This window comes from Gorilla gorilla, chromosome 8, assembly GCF_029281585.2.
Source record: "Gorilla gorilla gorilla isolate KB3781 chromosome 8, NHGRI_mGorGor1-v2.1_pri, whole genome shotgun sequence".
Taxonomy (NCBI): Eukaryota; Metazoa; Chordata; class Mammalia; order Primates; family Hominidae; genus Gorilla; species Gorilla gorilla.
This window is the reverse complement of record NC_073232.2, coordinates 108,628,914-108,646,495: the sequence shown is the minus strand read 5'-3', so window position 1 is coordinate 108,646,495 and position 17,582 is coordinate 108,628,914. Positions and strand designations below refer to the sequence as shown.

At 47.3% G+C, this 17,582-nt stretch overlaps 1 protein-coding gene across 1 annotated transcript in view; it reads left to right on the top strand.

Annotated features, from left to right (window-relative positions):
- Positions 1–13,139, top strand: part of TLL2 (tolloid like 2) — a 150,515-nt gene extending 137,376 nt beyond the window's left edge. The window contains exons 18-21 of the mRNA XM_031015399.3: positions 940–1,067; positions 3,929–4,142; positions 7,431–7,681; positions 9,514–13,139. Of these exons, the coding sequence (XP_030871259.3) occupies positions 940–1,067; positions 3,929–4,142; positions 7,431–7,681; positions 9,514–9,648 (728 nt within the window). The 3' untranslated portion in view covers positions 9,649–13,139. The remainder of the gene's footprint in view (positions 1–939; positions 1,068–3,928; positions 4,143–7,430; positions 7,682–9,513) is intronic.
- The last annotated feature ends 4,443 nt before the right edge of the window (positions 13,140–17,582 follow it).

Genomic DNA, 17,582 nt, shown 5'->3' with positions numbered 1-17,582 from the left:
AAATCTCTTTGGAACATCCTCGAAGCTGTTTCCTCCCCTTCCTGCCCCCGGCCCTCCTCACCTGCCTCTCCAGCTTCTTCAGTGTGGAGCCTCCGTGTTGTGATACAGTCCACCGTGCTTTCTAAGCAGTGGTAGCACTGGCCTCAAAGCCAGGCAGGCCAAGTTCAAGTCCCAGCTCTGCCCCCTATCAGCAAGGCACTGACCCTCTCCAAACCTATTTTCTTATTTGGGGAGTGAGAAGGACTAAAGGAGAGGATGCATGGAAAATGCTGACCACAGTGCCCACCACAGAAGAAGAGAAATGCCAGCTATTGGCCAAGATGCCAGGCATTGAACAAGTTGTGGGACCACTCTTGGCAAATAGCACTGTAACCAGGACAAACTTGGTAGACTCCAAATAAAGCCACTTTGAAAAACTAAAAGAAGCTTTTGGATGGATGATGAAGGAGACCTCTGTTAGCCAAGATGCACTGAGCACTTACCATGGGCTGGCATGCCCTAAGCCTTTCCCATGCATTATCTCATTTGATCACATATCACCCTGACTAGAGTGGCACCCTTTTACAAATAAGGACACCGAAGCTTACATAAGAGCCCCAAGTCCCACAGATTGTAGGTGGCAGAACCAGGACATGGGCCGAGGCCCACCTGACCCCACTGCCAGTGCTTTTAACATATTTGCAAGGATAACTGCAATGTGGATAGGAATAGAAAGATAGCCTGGCCCCTGAGCCACAGTCAGGAAGGCAGAAAAGCCAGTGCAAGTAAACCAGCACATCCCTGAGCCAGGAGATACCTGATTCAGGATACCCCACCCCCACATTTGATAAAGACCCTGAGACAATTAGGAGAGAGGGGAGGAGACCCCCCTAGAATCCTTCTTGTGCTGCCCACAGTGAATGACTTCTCTCTCTGTATGTGTCCCCCTGCCACCCCCAGCTGGCTGTGCACACAAGATCAGCAGTGTGGAGGGGACCCTGGCGAGCCCCAACTGGCCTGACAAATACCCCAGCCGGAGGGAGTGCACCTGGAACATCTCTTCGACTGCAGGCCACAGAGTGAAACTCGTGAGTCATTTTTGTAGTTTATTGAGAATGTGGACTTGAGTATCAGGCAGATGTGCATTTGAGTCTCTGCTCTGCCACTTCCCAGCTCTGTAACTTGGAAGTTACTCAACATTTCCAGGTCTCAGTTTCATTATCTGGAAAACATGGATACTAATGAAGCCTGCTTCATCGGGCTGCTGTGCAGATTAAAAGAGACAACGCACAAAAGCTCTATAGGTCACACCTGGGCACAGTGGGACCAGCAGGAGGTGGCATCCACCACCCACATCTGCAGTGCTGTTTGAGATTCACTTGTTTCCAGTTTTAATTTTTTACAAGACAGTACAGTCTCACGATTAAAAACGAGATGAATCAGTACAGGAGGTTGGAAATAGAAATCAAAAGACCCCAGAGCCCCCATTTCCACTCTAGAAATGACCACTCTAAACACATTCTTATGGATCCTTCTAGAAATTTTCTGTGCACAATCATGACTGTCAGTGCACAGGGAAATATATATGTTTTTGTTACTCAAATTCCTCTAATAAAATCCCATTCGTATTTTTTCTACAACTTACTTTTTTTTCCCATTAGTAATAGGAGACTAAGTTCTTTATGCAAATTCCCACTTGAATTAAAAATTTTCCCCAAGCCTTTATTTGAAGTCTTTTTCACGTATATGATGTGTGGTTTGCAGTTATTTCAAAGGAGAGTTGAATCTCCTAGGAGTCTCATTTCTCAACCCCCAGGGACTCCCACACTTTGGAGAATAAAGAACCCCTTTTGCCAGCTGGAGAATGTATTGTACTTCAGGCAGATGGACATTTTTTAAATGGGTTTTTCTGACTGTAGAGGTAAGTAGGATTGACCCTATGAACTGTGGACGATAACTCAGGGAGAATGGAAGAGAACAGAGAGGGAAAAGTCCATGATCAATGGACTATGGCGCAGGGACTTGCAGGATGTTTATTGGTGAGAGCCATGAGTGAGGAGCAGAAGAGGCGAATGGGCCCCCAGGGCGTCGAGGGGTGAAGACAGGGCCTCTGACCACAGGGTGCTCCCAGCGGGCAGTTCACATGCTGGGCTGCCCGTGGGGAAACTGCTGCTCTGCTAAGAGCTGGTATCCCGGGTCAGCCTTGAATCTGGGTGAGGATGAACTGAAGAGCGACTTAGGGAAAGGCACTGCTTCTCCAAGACCGCCATCTGCTGGGAAATGTTCGCAATGGCAACATAGAGCCCCGAGGACCTCGGGGGAGGCGCCTTCTGGCGTTGGGAGCGCGCAAACGCACAACGGGAAGCGTTTGCCTGAGGCTCATAGACACACGTGGTAGTTTCCAAAAGGCGTTCCCTTGGGAAACGGATGGTGGATATATTGATTGCGCGCTTTTCGCTACCATAGAATGTGAGTTGAATACTTCTCAAGGAAGCTGGTGGTGTTCACTGCATGTGGGTGGCGACAGGGCGCCCCATGGACCTCCTGGGAGCTCCCTGCCTGCTGAGCCTAAGGCTCCCTTCCACTGCATGGCCGTCCCGGTGCCACTGCTCCCCTGTCCCGTGTCTCTACCCACCACCTTGGCCCAGTGCTCCCTATGTCACTGGCGGGAGAGCTTTGCCCAAGTACGTTAGTGTGTGGGAGTCATTCTTCTGAAAGCCTGCATTGCCGTGCTGGTCCCTTCCCAACCTCCATCTCTGCGCTGCTAGGCCAGCCCCGCTCTTTTGAATTGAACCCCCCCCCCCCCAACAAATGTCCTGTCTCCCTCCTCTGTCATTTGGTCCAAGTCTTCATCTAACACCGTCCCCGCTCACCTTATCCCATCTCCCTTGACGCTGGGGCTGCCATCAGTCGGCCACCTACCCAGCATCTGAGAAGCCTGCATTCAGGGCTGAAAAGCCTGGAATGGTGGGGCGCCCCTGGCGAGGGGCAGTCCTTAGGGGGAACAGGGAGAGGTGAGGCAGCATAACCTGATGACTGATAGCAGTGGGGGTTGGAGAAGGCTAGCTGGGGTCAAGTTCAGCTTCATCTGTCTCCAGCTGTGTGAGCTGGGGCAGGCCAGCCAGCTTCTCTAAAACTCATTTTCCCCTTCTGCATGTTGGAAATAATAATAGCTCTTCCTTCACAGCATCACCAGAAGTAAGAGAGAAAATGCACATAAATGCTTGGCATGGAATAAACACTCAGCGAGAGTCAGCCACCATGAGGGTGCTGCCTGGAGCAGCGTGCACCTCATACAACCTCACCAGCGTCATTTGTACTAAAGGATCGTGCAGCAGAGTGCACAGGTCAACAGCAGGGTCTCTGATGCCAGAGCACCATATCATGGCCCAACTCTCAGTATGTGACCTTGGGCAAGTCATCTGACAGCGATGAGCCTCATTTTCTTCACCTGTAAAGCGGGGATTAGACACATCACAGGGGTGTAAAGATTAAATGAGGCGATACTTGTAAAGCATTTAAAACAGCTGCCGACAGAGTGGGCACTCAGCCCTTGCTGGCTCTTAGCCCTAAGTGAGAGAGAAGCTGTGTGATGGGATGGAAGGAAGACAGATTTGGGCTGTGTAAAGCCTGGCTCTGTCTCTTAATAACTGTCAAAATGTCAAGCATTTATTCTCTGAACCCCTGCTCTCTCATCTGCAGTGTGGTCATTGTAGCAATAGCTCATGTAACGACCTCATAGGGCCACTTGCTGGACCAAAAGCAAGGCGGAGGTTGAGACCCTCTCTACAGATGTCCTCAAGCATCATCATGGCCACACACCCCCTGCACAGCCAGCTGGACGTCTCCCTGCACTGCCTCACCCCTTCCTGTCCCAGAACTGGAAAGGAGGCCCCCACCCCAGCTGAACGTCAGGCCCTTGCCTTACTTTCTGCTCTTCTGTCCCCAGACCTTTAATGAGTTTGAGATCGAGCAGCACCAGGAATGTGCCTATGACCACCTGGAAATGTATGACGGGCCGGACAGCCTGGCCCCCATTCTGGGCCGTTTCTGTGGCAGCAAGAAACCAGACCCCACGGTGGCTTCCGGCAGCAGTATGTTTCTCAGGTTTTATTCGGATGCCTCAGTGCAGAGGAAAGGCTTCCAGGCAGTGCACAGCACAGGTACCTGGGGTGGGACACTGGCTTCCACCTGATGAGCACTTGGACAGGAGACAGAGAAATGGTGAAGGCAGGACAAGGACTGCCTTTTATTCTGACTGGGGGAGGGCGAGGGGAGGAAGGTGCGTGATAAAATGTCCTATTAAAATGAAGCATCAAGCTGGGCGCGGTGGCTCATGCCTATAATCCCAGCACTTTGGGAGGCTGAGGCAGGTGGATCATCTGAGGTCAGGAGTTCGAGACCAGCCTGGGCAACATGGTGAAACCCCGTCTCTACTAAAAATACAAAATTAGCTGGGCATGGTGGTCGGTGCCTGTAATTCCAGCTACTCAGGAGGCTGAGGCAGGAGAATTGCTTGAACCTGGAGGCAGAGATTGCAGTGAGCCAAGATCGTGCCACTGCACTCTAGCCTGGACGATAGAGTGAGACTTTGTCTCTAAAAAAATAAAAAAATAAAATGAAGCATCAGCAACCATAGGGAAAAGGGCCGTCTTCTTTCAATGTCCTTAATTGACGCAATTTGAAATGGACAACCCTTTGTTAGTGCCCCATTTTTTCCTCCCTTCTTCTTTCCTTCCTCTCTTCCTCTCTTTTAAAAATATATTTTGGCCGGGCACAGTGGCTCACACCTGTAATCCCAGAACTTTGGGAGGCTAAGTGGGGAGGATTGCTTGAGCCCAGGAGTTCAAGACCTGCCAGGGCAAGATGGTGAGACCAACCCCCCATCTCTACAAAATAAAAACTAGAAAACATAGCAAGGCGTGGTGGTCCCAGCTACCCTGGAGGCCGAAGCAGGAGAGTTGCTGGAGCCCAGGAGTTCAAAGCTTCAGTGAGCTCTGATCACGCCACTGCACTCCGGCCCAGGTATTTTGCTGGTCTATGAAGTCCAGAAGTTGGGTAACTGAGTGGTGAAAACAGCCCTTTTATCCCTGTAAGGACCAGTTCTGGAAAGTGAAAAATGTTTCTGTTCCCTGTGATTTTTTCTTCCATTCAAAACGTAAATAGCATGATTAGGTCCTTCGGTGGGAAATGTATGTGCATAATTATAACTTATATTATCTACTTCGTTAAGTAGAAGAATGTCAGGAAGAAATTTGGCTCTGCTCTTTAGCCATTAAAATGTTGCCACCTGGGACTAGTGCCCACGGAAGCAAATCTGACCCTTTGATCCTGATGTACAATTGTGTCCTTTGTCAGAGCTGGTGACCACCCAAAGCCCACTCTGCTTCTGTAATGCTGAGTCTGAGCTCACGATCATGGGACCCTGTGATCCTTTTAACAGCCTCTACCTCCAGTTTTTTTTCAGTACCAGAAAATATAAATTAGGTCAAACAAAATGGCGACCAGCATCCTGAGGCAGTTCAGCCTCCTCTTGCACAGCAGAAAACGCTGCATGGTTTGTGGAACCCTGTCAAACTCCCTGAGGAGTTCTAGCTCCCTACAGGGAAGTTTAAAAGCCCTCTTGTCCCTGCAGATAGAGACCAGCAGGAACATAGGTGCTTCAGGGTCCCGGCAGGAAGTGGGGGCACATTCAGAGTCATTATTTGAGGAGAAGTTAATAAAGGGACAAGTTACAAAGGGGTGGGAGAGTATGGGACACTGTAGGACAGTGAAGCCACCAGAGCTAGGAACTGCAACTCCAGGCCCAGAGGATGAGAGGAGGGAGCAGTTCCTGGAAGCTGGAGACAGAGAGGGCTGCATGCAGAGACCCTCTGGCTGCAGCTGTGACCTAAGTGAAGAAAAGCTGTGGCAATCAGGGGACCAAATACCCTGGCTTTTCTCGCCTCCCTCCCTCTGATCTGCTGGTGCTCCCCGTGGCTGAACCTGCAGCAGAAGGCACGGGGTCATGGATGTAGGCCAGGGGTCCGTCTCACGGGGCCCAGACAGGTGGGGAGGGTGGGGGCGTCCGGCAGGATGGAGGGGAGGTGTCCCACCCTGCTCTGTGCTCATTTCATGACCACCCAGCTCTCAGGAATTTGAAATTTCCCAAAGACAGGTTAGACCTGTAAGACATTCTAAGCCAGAGCCAACACAGGACTCAGAATGGTCAGTCAGACAGGACCAGGGCCAGGCAGGGCGTGGAGCTCCAGCAGGGCCTAGGAGTGTTAGGAGCCAGGCGGCCCAGAATCTACAACAGCGTTTGCCTGGGCCCCTCGGGGGGCATGGAGCACACTGGGGAGGGGCTGTGCAAGAATTTGCTTCCAGAATTTCTGGTGCTTGCTAATCTAGACCAGTCTTATCTATCTATTTTATTTATTTATTTACTTTTTTTTTTTTTTTTTTTGGATACGGAGTTTTGCTCTGTGGCCCAGGCTGGAGTGCAGTGGCACAATCTCAGTTCACTGCAACCTCCGCCTCCCGGGTTCAAGCGATTCTCCTGCCTCAGCCTCCCGAGTAGCTAGGATTACAGGCGCCTACCACCACACCTGGCTAATTTTGTATTTTCACTAGAGACAGGGTTTCACTATGTTGGCCAGGCTGGTCGCAAACTCCTGACCTCAAGTGATCCACCCGTCTCGGCCTCCCAAAATGTTGGGATTACAGGCGTGAGCCACTGCGCCCGGCGAATATCCATTTCATTTTATGTGGGCTTAAGTGTCCAAGACACAAGGTACTATATATAGGACCAGGGCCAACCAGAGTTACTGTCCTTGTATAATGAAAAAACCCAGAAACAAAGGCTACAGAATACCAGCCCAGAGCCTGAGGTGCAGCTCACCTGTGACACCCACAGGGACCTCAAAGTTGGCCTATAGTCAATGCCCTCAAATGCAAAAACCAGTCAATTAGGGTCTGAAGTTTCCAGGGTTGAGAGCTTACCCGCGATTGCGATGTGCTTTTATCGCCCTCTGTTGGCAGAAATGACAAATTACAGTCAGTCGGTGGGGCGAGTGGGAGCCCTTCTCAGATGCATCCAACACTTCCAGGGAATACAGTGGCAGATAGATCCACCCACATCCCAGCGACCAGTGAGGCGAACCATCCATTGGCTCCATGTCTCCATAATCGGAAAAAACAAAAAGCAGCCAACTCTTTTCAATGGCATGCTCACGTATTCTCAAGCTGGGAACAGGGGACCTTGGCTTGTGAGGGCCACTTTGCACCCCCGAGGGAGCCCTGACCTGGGAGCCAGGGGCCTCTGTGTACTCCTCCATCAAATGGGGTGATGAGACTACCTGGCCTCTCCTGCCAGGCACGCACCAGGCTCTGTAGAGAAAGCTGAGCAGACGCAGGCGGGAGGCACGAGGGTGTCTTGTGCTGAGGGGACATCTCACTTCTCTCTGCTCCAGAGTGCGGGGGCAGGCTGAAGGCTGAAGTGCAGACCAAAGAGCTCTATTCCCATGCCCAGTTTGGGGACAACAACTACCCGAGCCAGGCCCACTGTGACTGGGTGATCGTGGCAGAGGACGGCTACGGCGTGGAGCTGACATTCAGGACCTTTGAGGTTGAGGAGGAGGCCGACTGCGGCTACGACTACATGGAAGCCTACGACGGCTACGACAGCTCAGCGCCCAGGCTCGGCCGCTTCTGTGGCTCTGGGGTAAGTCCCGGAGATGCTGGGGCCGGGGCAGAGTGTGATGATTCACAGCAGGAGTTGTGGAGTCAGACACACTCGGGTTTCAGTCCTGGCCACCTCCTCCACTTAGGCGAGGAGCCACGTTCTGCAGAAGCGGAGTGGGAAGCAGGAGAACTGTCAGAGAGGAGGTTGTGAGGCAGCCAGGGACCAGTCCTTGAAGGCCCCTTACTGAGGCCAGCCATGGAAGAGCACTTTTCCTTTTGGGACTTTCATCTATTTTTGCAAAGGCTTTCCCTCTCCCCTCCTTTTTTTTTTTCTTTTTTTTTTTCCCCCGAGACGGAGTCTTGCTCTGTCGCCCAGGCTGGATCTCGACTCACTGCAATCTCTGCCTCCTGAGTTCATGCAATTCTCCTGCCTCAGCCTCCCAAGTAGCTGGGATTACAGACATGCGCCACCACGCCCACCTAATTTTTGTATTTTCAGTAGAGACAGGGTTTCACCATGTTGGTCAGGCTGGTCTTGAACTCCTGACCTCAAGTGATCCACCTGCCTCGTCCTCCCAAAGTGCTGGGACTACAGGCATGAGCCACCATGCGCAGCCGCTCTCCTCCATTTTTATTTGGCCTTCAGGCTTTAAAAATATTTAATTATGCTTTTATATATTTCTTATATTCACATTTCTCTCCTCAAGCAAAACCAAATGCCTATGAAAATTACAAGTCACTTACTATACACACAATAGTTGTGCTCAAGGTCATTATCAATGTTCTCATTATTGACTTTAGTGGGCCTATTGTGTTTGCTGTTTCTCCAGCACCTGACATAGGGCTTGGCATATAGTTGGTGCTTGGTGGGAGTTTGCGCATTGGCCAGTACAGTGTCCCAGTCACTCCCCTGGCTGCACCACACTGGACACTGCCCATACTGGGCACCAGCCCCCTCCTTTCTGTTGCCTCAAGGCCTGGTCGCTCAAGCTTCTTTGCTATTGGCTGGACTTATAGCACATCATTTTTTAGTCACCAGTGCTCCTTGTGCTAAACAGAAACTCAAATTTGGCATTTATATTTCTTTGAATAATTCCCTTCATCTTCTTTCACCCTCTAAAAAAGGAAGAATGACAAAGTGGCACTTAACCAATGCACTGCCTTTGATAAAATCTTTCAAACTGTGAGGTCTGTGGAAAGGAACCCCTTGGAGGGGTTAACTGAGCAGTTAACTGTGGGGGAAGCCCACTTTGGCTCCACTAGAACCTCACAGGCAACAGCCTTGGAACGTGGCTCCCATTCACAGACCACCTGGCAAAACCTTTCTGACCAATATGGTGGCTCCTTCCCATTTTTTTGTCCTTGTATGAGACAGAGGCCTGAACCATGGTCTTTGTTTCAGGTCTCCTGGGAGACACATCACAATGGTGACCCTGGAGCTCAGTGATTCATGGTGCATCCTTTACTGTCAGAAGGACCTAAGCTTGGGTCCTGCCTACCTGCGAGAACTTGAGTCTCAGTTTCCTGAAGTGAAAAATGGGGATAGTACCTGCCTTATAAGGTTGCTGTAAAGTTTACATAAGATCTGGAATTGCCTAGTGCAGCACCTGACCCACCTGCGTACTTAATAAATAATAGATTCTATATGAGCTATGCACCTAGGATCATCTTTGGAAGAGCAGGGCCTGCAAAGCTCCCTGGAGCAGAATTTGCAATGTTTTCTTTTGAAAAGGAGCTTGTTTGGATGCCCTTCAGAGTCTCTGGTACCAGAGACACATCCTGTGTCCTTGCATAAGATCCTGTCCCATCCTCCTCATTTTCAACTCCAATCACAGCTAAAGTCCTTCTCATTTCCCTTTCTCCTTTCCTCAGCCATTAGAAGAAATCTACTCTGCAGGCGATTCCCTGATGATTCGATTCTGCACAGATGACACCATCAACAAGAAAGGCTTTCATGCCCGATACACCAGCACCAAGTTCCAGGATGCCCTGCACATGAAGAAATAGTGCTGATGTTCTTGAAAGACAGAAACTGAGAATGTTTTTTTGTTTTGTTTTGTTTGTTTTTAACAACAATAGCACCTTGAAAATCTTCCCTAAAACAGTGTACCGTATTTTTCTCAAACAAAAACTCAGAATCCAGCCTTAGAGGTATATATTTGAATGAAAGTCTTGTAAGTTTGGCCAACAAGGTGGAGAGAAAATGTTCTATTGCTTCTGTCTGCAATGTTATCATTCATGAACTGTTAAAGTGTTAAAGATTAGGATTGAAGTCGCTGACCATTCAAGCTATGCTTGTTCATACCATTCTCCTTGTCCCTTGCTCCTGTGTGGCAAAAGGACAGCCTTGGGGTTGGCCGTTCCTCTAATCTGGACTTGCTTGCAAAGGTGCCAGGCTGTCTTCTGTCTATGTTGGGCATAAGGGATGAAAACTTGGCGGAGACTAATGTGTGGCTCACAGCTTTGGCTGGAATCATTTTCTTTCTCTCTGCCAGGGACATGTGAACCAAGAAACCTGAAAATATGGATGGATGTCAGGACTAAAAAAAGGCATCACAGTGAGCAGTGAGCACAGAGGGAATTTCGAGTATAGGAATCATTGTCATGAAGTTAGGAGACCACAAAGCCATTTCTCAGAGTCATTCGCTCTCCTTGTCCCTTTGGTTTCCCCCCCTCCCTAATTGCAGTGGGGGCTAAGGCATCCATTATGAATACAGCAGAACATTTGCTGGCGAGAGTCCTATCTGCTGAGAAGACAATATTGTGGCTCGTCCTGATATTTTTTCATTCATTGACTTTGAGAAGACTCCACCTGTGCTTGGAATTCCATGGGCTTCAAAGAACATTTCTTCTTTTAGCTTTGGAGGCACTTGCCGTGGCACACCTGGACTCCTTGACATCCAATTCAAACTGCATTTGCAAAATGTGCAAAGACCTCTTATGAGGGACCAATTCAGGTCCCTTATGGGGTGAACACTGTTGAAGACTGGTTAATTATAAGTTATGTAAGAATCATCGCCTTGTGGAACAAGTCAATCAGCGACTAGCTTCCTGTAGCCAATCAGGTTAAAGAGTGCGTTGGTAACTTTGCTCTGATTAACTAGTATTCAATCACCAACTTGCAATCAGAATTCATAACACTTGGCACTTGTTCTAGAGAAGTGTAGAGGATGATGTTTACATAATTTTAGCACCTCAAGGTATAATTTAAACAGTGAGGTAGTTTTGAATGGCATTTCATTAAGGCATCTATGGGCATTATGAGCTAAAAGCTGTGGTATGTTAGCTTTAAAAGAGTATTTATGTTGGAATAATTTTTAAATAATGTTTACATAACTGTAAGTCCTGTTTGTTTGGTGTTGGACGCAGGGCGGCACATGAGTGTTTTTGGTTAGAGCCAAGATAGCTCCCATGCACCGGAATTCCTTTGGGATGAATCAGCATCATTTTAGACAAAGTATTTGTAAAAGGTGAAAGGTTATATTTTTTACAGATCAGAATGTGGCACCAGAGGACTGTGTCTCATTAAGGTGATTGCTGGGAGCAAAAACTAGAATGATACAAAGAAAGGTCAGAGAAATGCATGGGAATATTTTTTCCTTAAAACAGAAAAAAATTAAAGTATTATTAATAATATATGTCTGTATATATGTATGTATGTAAAAGATCAGCTGTCAAAGCCTTAATCAATGCAGTGTGGAAAATGCCAACCCCTGGTCCTCGCTTTACTGTGGGCCCTGCAGGACTGGCTCTCCATTTCCCGCCTCTCCTTTCACCAAGCTCTGTTTTGGCCTTTCTCGGCCCTGGACTGAGGCTCAGCCTACACGCTCATATTGTGCATATGGCAGACCCTGCCCAGCGTGCGCTTTGATACAGCAAATGGAGCAGCTGACCTCATGGCTCCAATCCCACCTGCCTGTTAGGGTAGATTCCATTTATCTGATTTTTGTATTTTCTGAGGTTTTATTTGGTCTCATCTTGTCTATGAGAGTTGAAACTGGAACTGGGATACCTAAGATGGGTGTTATGGTTCTTTCTCCAAGGAAATAAAAATTCGGCAGTTTTAACCTTTAGAAGTCTAAGCAAGATTAACAAATTTCATAGAAAAGTGGGAGGGAGTCAGAAACAGAGTTGGTGCTGCTCAGCAGGACGGTGAAACAATGATACTTCTTTTTATCTCTTTAGTATGAACATTTTCAAAAACACACAGCTTCAACAATTGTCACCATATGGCCAATTTGCAACAATGGGACTCTTATGAAAAACCTTTATTTAGGCCTTCTGTGTGACGTATCCGCAGAAAAGAGAAGCTCTGATTCAGCTGGGGCTAGCTGGGCCGCTCCTCTGGAAGCCCACACTTGTGGGGACTTAGGCATGACACAGGTTCTTGCAAAGAAACTAGAGGCTGGCTTCAATAGAGAGAGTCCATTCAGCAGAAAGACCCAGGCCTCTGCCTTGGTGCTTCCAATTGCTCAGTGACCTGCCTGCAAGCATCCCCAGAAGCAAACAGCAGAGGTAGAAGATATCGCTGCAGTCTGCTTTGTGCTTTAATTGGGTACCAAGCTTTGGGGATGACAATGAGTTGCAAGAATAGTTTTAGTTCAGAGAATTGTCTTAGGACAACAGGCTAATGAAGGATTTGGGGTCTGGGTTTTTAGCCTGGCTCCGTTCTGGTGTAACCTGGTCTAGCAAAAGCTAAGCCTGGATTGCAGGGCAGGAAAAAATCTGGAATTAACTTTAGCCAGTGGAATTTCTTCAAACAGAGAAAAAGAGGCTGTTCATTGATCCACTATTCCCTCTATTTTCCTCTAAGGTAAATATTTAGAGGTATTTACCTGTAAGGTGAAGTTTCCTTTTTATTTCTACTTTACAATTTCTCTCTAAAGCAAGCTTGTCCAACCCTTGGCCCAGGACGGCTTTGAATATGGCCCGACACAAATTCGTAAACTTTTTTAAAAACATTGTAAGATTCTTTCTGTGATTTTTTTTTCCTCATCAGCTATCGTTAGTGTATTTTATGTGTGGCCCAAGATAATTCTTCTTCCAGTGTGGCCCAGGGAAGCCAAAAGATGGGACACCCCTGCTGTAAAGTTTCATATCACTCATGAATTGCTCAGCTGATTTAAATAATTTGTAAAATCCTGCTAACTAGCAAATTCACATTGAGATTTTCTATTGATTGGGTCCCTTTGATAGCTTTAGCTTTCAGATTGGTATTGTTAGCGTTCCATTTGTGAACAAATGTTCCCTTGGCTTTAGCAGATGTTTTTAAAGTTTCTTTTGTAGACCGAACTTCTGAAGAGTAATACCAAATGCCTAAAATTTTCTTTTTAAAAAGGAAAACTGTTTAAAGTATTATATGTAAACACATGGGTATTTTTTATTTTGTGTAATTTTACATTTCATGAAATGATGTCAGTTTCAAAGAGAAAGTGGAGAGGACCTAACATATGTCTCTACCTAGAAAGGATGGTTTCATTAAAGAATGTGGATTTATTGATGTGTCTTGGGTTTGTATTGCTAATTCAGACCAGATGGGTCCTTTTAGTGCTAATTTTCTCCAATATCACAAGAGCTTGGGAGAGAGTACTAAAAGGGGGCCCTTCTCTACAGCCTTCCACTCTCTGGTTAGTACCCAAGTACTCCAGAACAGAGTTCACTAATGGACCCAGAAAGTCATGAGCAAAGCTAAAGATGGCTTTCAAATTTTTTCCCTTTCTTACACCAAAACAAGCTGAAAATCTTACAACCTAATTGTGAAGATGTCTGCTGCCGAAACCATCCAGATGTGGTAGACATCTTCCATTTGCCCCTCAGCTCCCATCGCCACCCTCCTCTATCTGGACATGTGTCTGAGGACTACATCTGACACCCGAGACTGAAGGTTATGGCTCCCAGTAGGTGAACACTACTGGGAGTGTTCCAGGCCTCCCCACTGGGGGCCCTGGAAGTTCCTCCTTCCACTTTCCACTTCAGGCTTAGGGGTGGTAATGACACCCTGCTTGTCTAACCTTGGGGTACTACACTTCCCTCAAGGGAAACCTTTATAGGTAGTCATTTTAATAAACACTTTTCAAATGTAGTAATGAGTGTACATTACTTGTCTCCTGCAGGGAACCTGACTGATACAGGGTTATTTCTAACACAAAGACAGAGACTCCATCTGATAAAGGACACCCTCTTCAGGTTGATTAGATGAAGAGGCTTTGGGGTATGTTTGGAGTTTTGTGGGTTATATTACAGAAGGGTAATTATACAACTGTGTTTTTAGAAGCACTCAGATTGCTCTCAATGCAAAATCCTTTAACACATGCAGTTGTTTTGTGCTATACATAGTCTCAAGATTTTATGACTTTTCTGCCCATTTGCAGTCACCAATTACATAGAGTTGATAGACAGATGATTGATAGATGATAAATAGATGATATAGGTAGATAGGTAGATAGATGATAGAAAAAGAGAAAGAAAAAGAGACAAAGAAAGAATGAAAGAAGAAAGAATGAAAAAAAGAAAGGAAGAAAGAAAGGAAAGAAAGAGAAGAAAGACAGAAAGAAAGACAGACAAAGAAAGAAAGAAAGAAAGCAGGCTATAGATCTTCAGCAAGGTTTATCTTCTATACCTAACGGTGAGTCCCAGTGGTGCAAGGGTATGAATGCTGGTATATTAGTCAGCATAGGCTAGCTTATGCTGCAACAACTATCCCCCAAATCTCAGGGGCTTTACATAAGATTTATTTCTTGTCCACACTACACATTCATTTCTGGTCATCTGGAAACTCTTCCATATCATCCTCAGTCAGGACCAGGCTGATGAAGCAGCAGCATCAGAAGATTATAATACAGGGAAAGAAAGGGTGGCACATGACACACTGGCTCTTAAAACTGCCTGGAAATGATATATTACTTCTACTCATTTCATTGATCACAGCAAGTCACATGGATGTCCTTAACTTCATGACAAGAACAAGGCAAACTAGCAACATTGGTGGGCAGCAGTAATGACTCTCACATGTGACATTTGTAGATAGGAAAATGACTATAATTCTTCTGTTTGTTCTAAAATTTCACTTTATCCCTACCTTATTATTAACAGTTTAGATAAAGATTTCTAAAAATTAGAACAAGGCCACTGCAACAATGTTTGTATACCCACAAAATTCATGTATTAAAATCCCAGCCCCTCATGTAATAGTATTGAGAGGCGGGGGCTTTGGGACGTAATTAGGTTATGAGGCTCCAGAGAGATCCCTCAGCCTCCATGTGAGGACACAGAGAGAGGACAGCTGCCTAGGAACCAGGAAGCAGGCCCTCACCAGACACTGAATTTCCTGGCACCTTGATCTTGGACTTCCCAGCCCCCAGAACTGTGATAAATAACTTTCTGTTGCTTATAAGCCACTCAGTCTGTGGTGCTCTGTATTAGCGTCCCAAATGGACTAAGACAGCCACCTGTCATTTAGAATGGTCCAGTTTTTTAAGCTGACCGGTTGTTGCAGGGAAGACCATCCATGTGATTGGGCTTGTACAAATTTAAATGGTGACAAAATATAAATGACCCGAGATTCTCAGAGTTGGTGGCCCCAATCTTTCACCCACTAAGGGCATTCCATCTATGGTTTCTAAGGAGATGATTCTCAGGCCCGACTTCCAAAGGAGAGCTTACTCACTTCATCCATTCCTTCTCCTTTAGGTAACAATGCCAAATTCATTTTGCAGAACCACCTCTTCTTCCATTGGAGGGACCCTCACTGGGGGGACTGTTAGCCAGGTGGTACATCATCCTTGGCCATATGAACCAAGCCAGACCAACCAAATCCTCTTCCTGGGACTGGAGTCCTGATCAGAGAGGCAAAAGGGCTGAGATATTTTGGAGCTCAGTTTCCCTGGAAGGACACCTCCGAAAGACCGTCTGGGAGTTGCTGCTGCTGAAGGTTTGGGAGCAACTCTGTCCTTCCAGAGCCTGGTTCTCTAGCCCTCTGTCCTTTCTGAGAGCTCCACTATACTCAGTCAATAAATTCTCCTTTTCTGTATTGTACTGTATTGTGTTGTATTGTATTGTATTGTACTGTACTGTACTGTGCTGTGCTGTACTGTATTGTATTGTATTGTATTTTGAGATGGAGTCTTGCTCTGTCACCCAGGCTGGAGTGCAATGGCATGATCTTGGCTCACTGCAACCTCCGCCTCCCAGGTTCAAGCGATTCTCCTGCCTCAGCCTCCCGAGATGCTGGGATTACAGGCATGTGCCACCATGCCCAGATAATTTTTGTATTTTTAGTAAAGATGGGGTTTCACCATGTTGGCCAGGCTGTTCTCGAACTCCTGACCTCAGGTGATCCACCCGCCTAGGCCTCTCAAAGTGTTGGGATTACAGGCGTGAGCCATTGTGCCCGGCCAAATTTTCCTTTTCAAAAAATTAAGCAGAGTCTGGTTTTGATGCTTGTGACTGGGCAATCATGACTGATGGACACTTAGGCAGGGGTACCAATTGCCTGAAGATGTCAACAATTCTTCTAAAGAGATAATGTGTCCATCAGAAGGCAGAGTTATGGATCAGTGGATGCACAGCAAACAAAAGTGCCAAAAAGGACCTCAGTGGCCCTCCCCATCCACAAACAGCCTTGCCAGAGAGTGCTGGGGCCATAAACTGGAGTTCTATGGTCCAGGTTGATTCTACGCCAGTCAAGGAAGATTAAAAGCATCATTTGTACGAGCTGTGCTGATTCAAGTAGTCTAATTGCGTAAATTGTATCATCCCCGCTTTGTAGATTAAAAGACTCAGACTGGAAGAAGTTATTTCACTTGCCTAAGACCATGCAGCTTCCCGTAGGGCAGCTGTGGCTCTAAACAGAGGTCTCTCTAGACCATGTTGTCATCAGTAGGTTCAGTTTAGGCTGTCACTGTGGAGTCTTGGAAACTGGAAGCCCACGAGGCAGAGGCCGCATTGGTCTTGTTTAGGATAGCATCAGTGTCGGCCATGTTGCAGGTGGCTGATTACCACAGTCTAAGAACTGATTAGAACAGCAGCTGTCACCCCTGACTGCTCGTTAGCGTCCCCTGGGGATGCCCCTGCCTCACTCTAGTCAATTAAGTCAGAGTCTCTGGGGGCAGGTTCTAGGCATCAAGAGTTTTTATAACCAGCCCCCTACCACTACCTAGGTAATTCAGGTATGCAACCAGGATGGAAAAACCACCTGATTAAAGGCAATCTGGTCTCCACTGTGCCACTAAACTGCTCTTGTCAAGGCCACCAGCAACCCCTATACTGGGAATCAGAAGGCTCTTCTGACCTCTTCGGAGGCTGCCTCTCTGCAGCAGTTGATACAATTAACCAACATCCACTCCCCTTCTTGAATCAAATTTCTTTCCTGTGACCCCCGAACTTCTCTGATTTTCCTGCCTCACTCAACTCTTCTTGCTAGTGACACCCCCTCTTCCAGGCTGCTAAATGTCTGTGAACCCCTGGCAGCTGTCCTGGCCCTCTGCCCTGTCTACCTGCTCATGCACACCGGGGGCTTTAACCATCCACAGGCCGGCCACTCCCAAACGGATGTCTTCAGCCCCAGATCCCCTTTATCCAATCGCCTACTTGGCACCTACACTTGGACAGCCCCTAGGCTACTCAGGTGTAAGGGTAATCTGTTTCTCCAGTATTACCTGCCTAAGCCAATAGCATCTCCATTTTTGTTAGTCAAGCCCCAAACCCAGGAGTTGGCTTTATTCTTCTCTTTCCCTCACCTCTCCCTTCCCCTGCCCCATATTTTTTTCATCATCAAATCCCAGTGGCTCCACCTCCACAGTAGAGAGCACAATCATTCACTGCTGTCTTCCTACAGCAGCCACCTTCATCGCTCACCTGGACTCCACTAGCCAGCCACCTGCTTCCACTCTCTTCCCCTGTAATCTTGGCTCCACAGAGTAGCCCTAGCAAACCTCGTCACC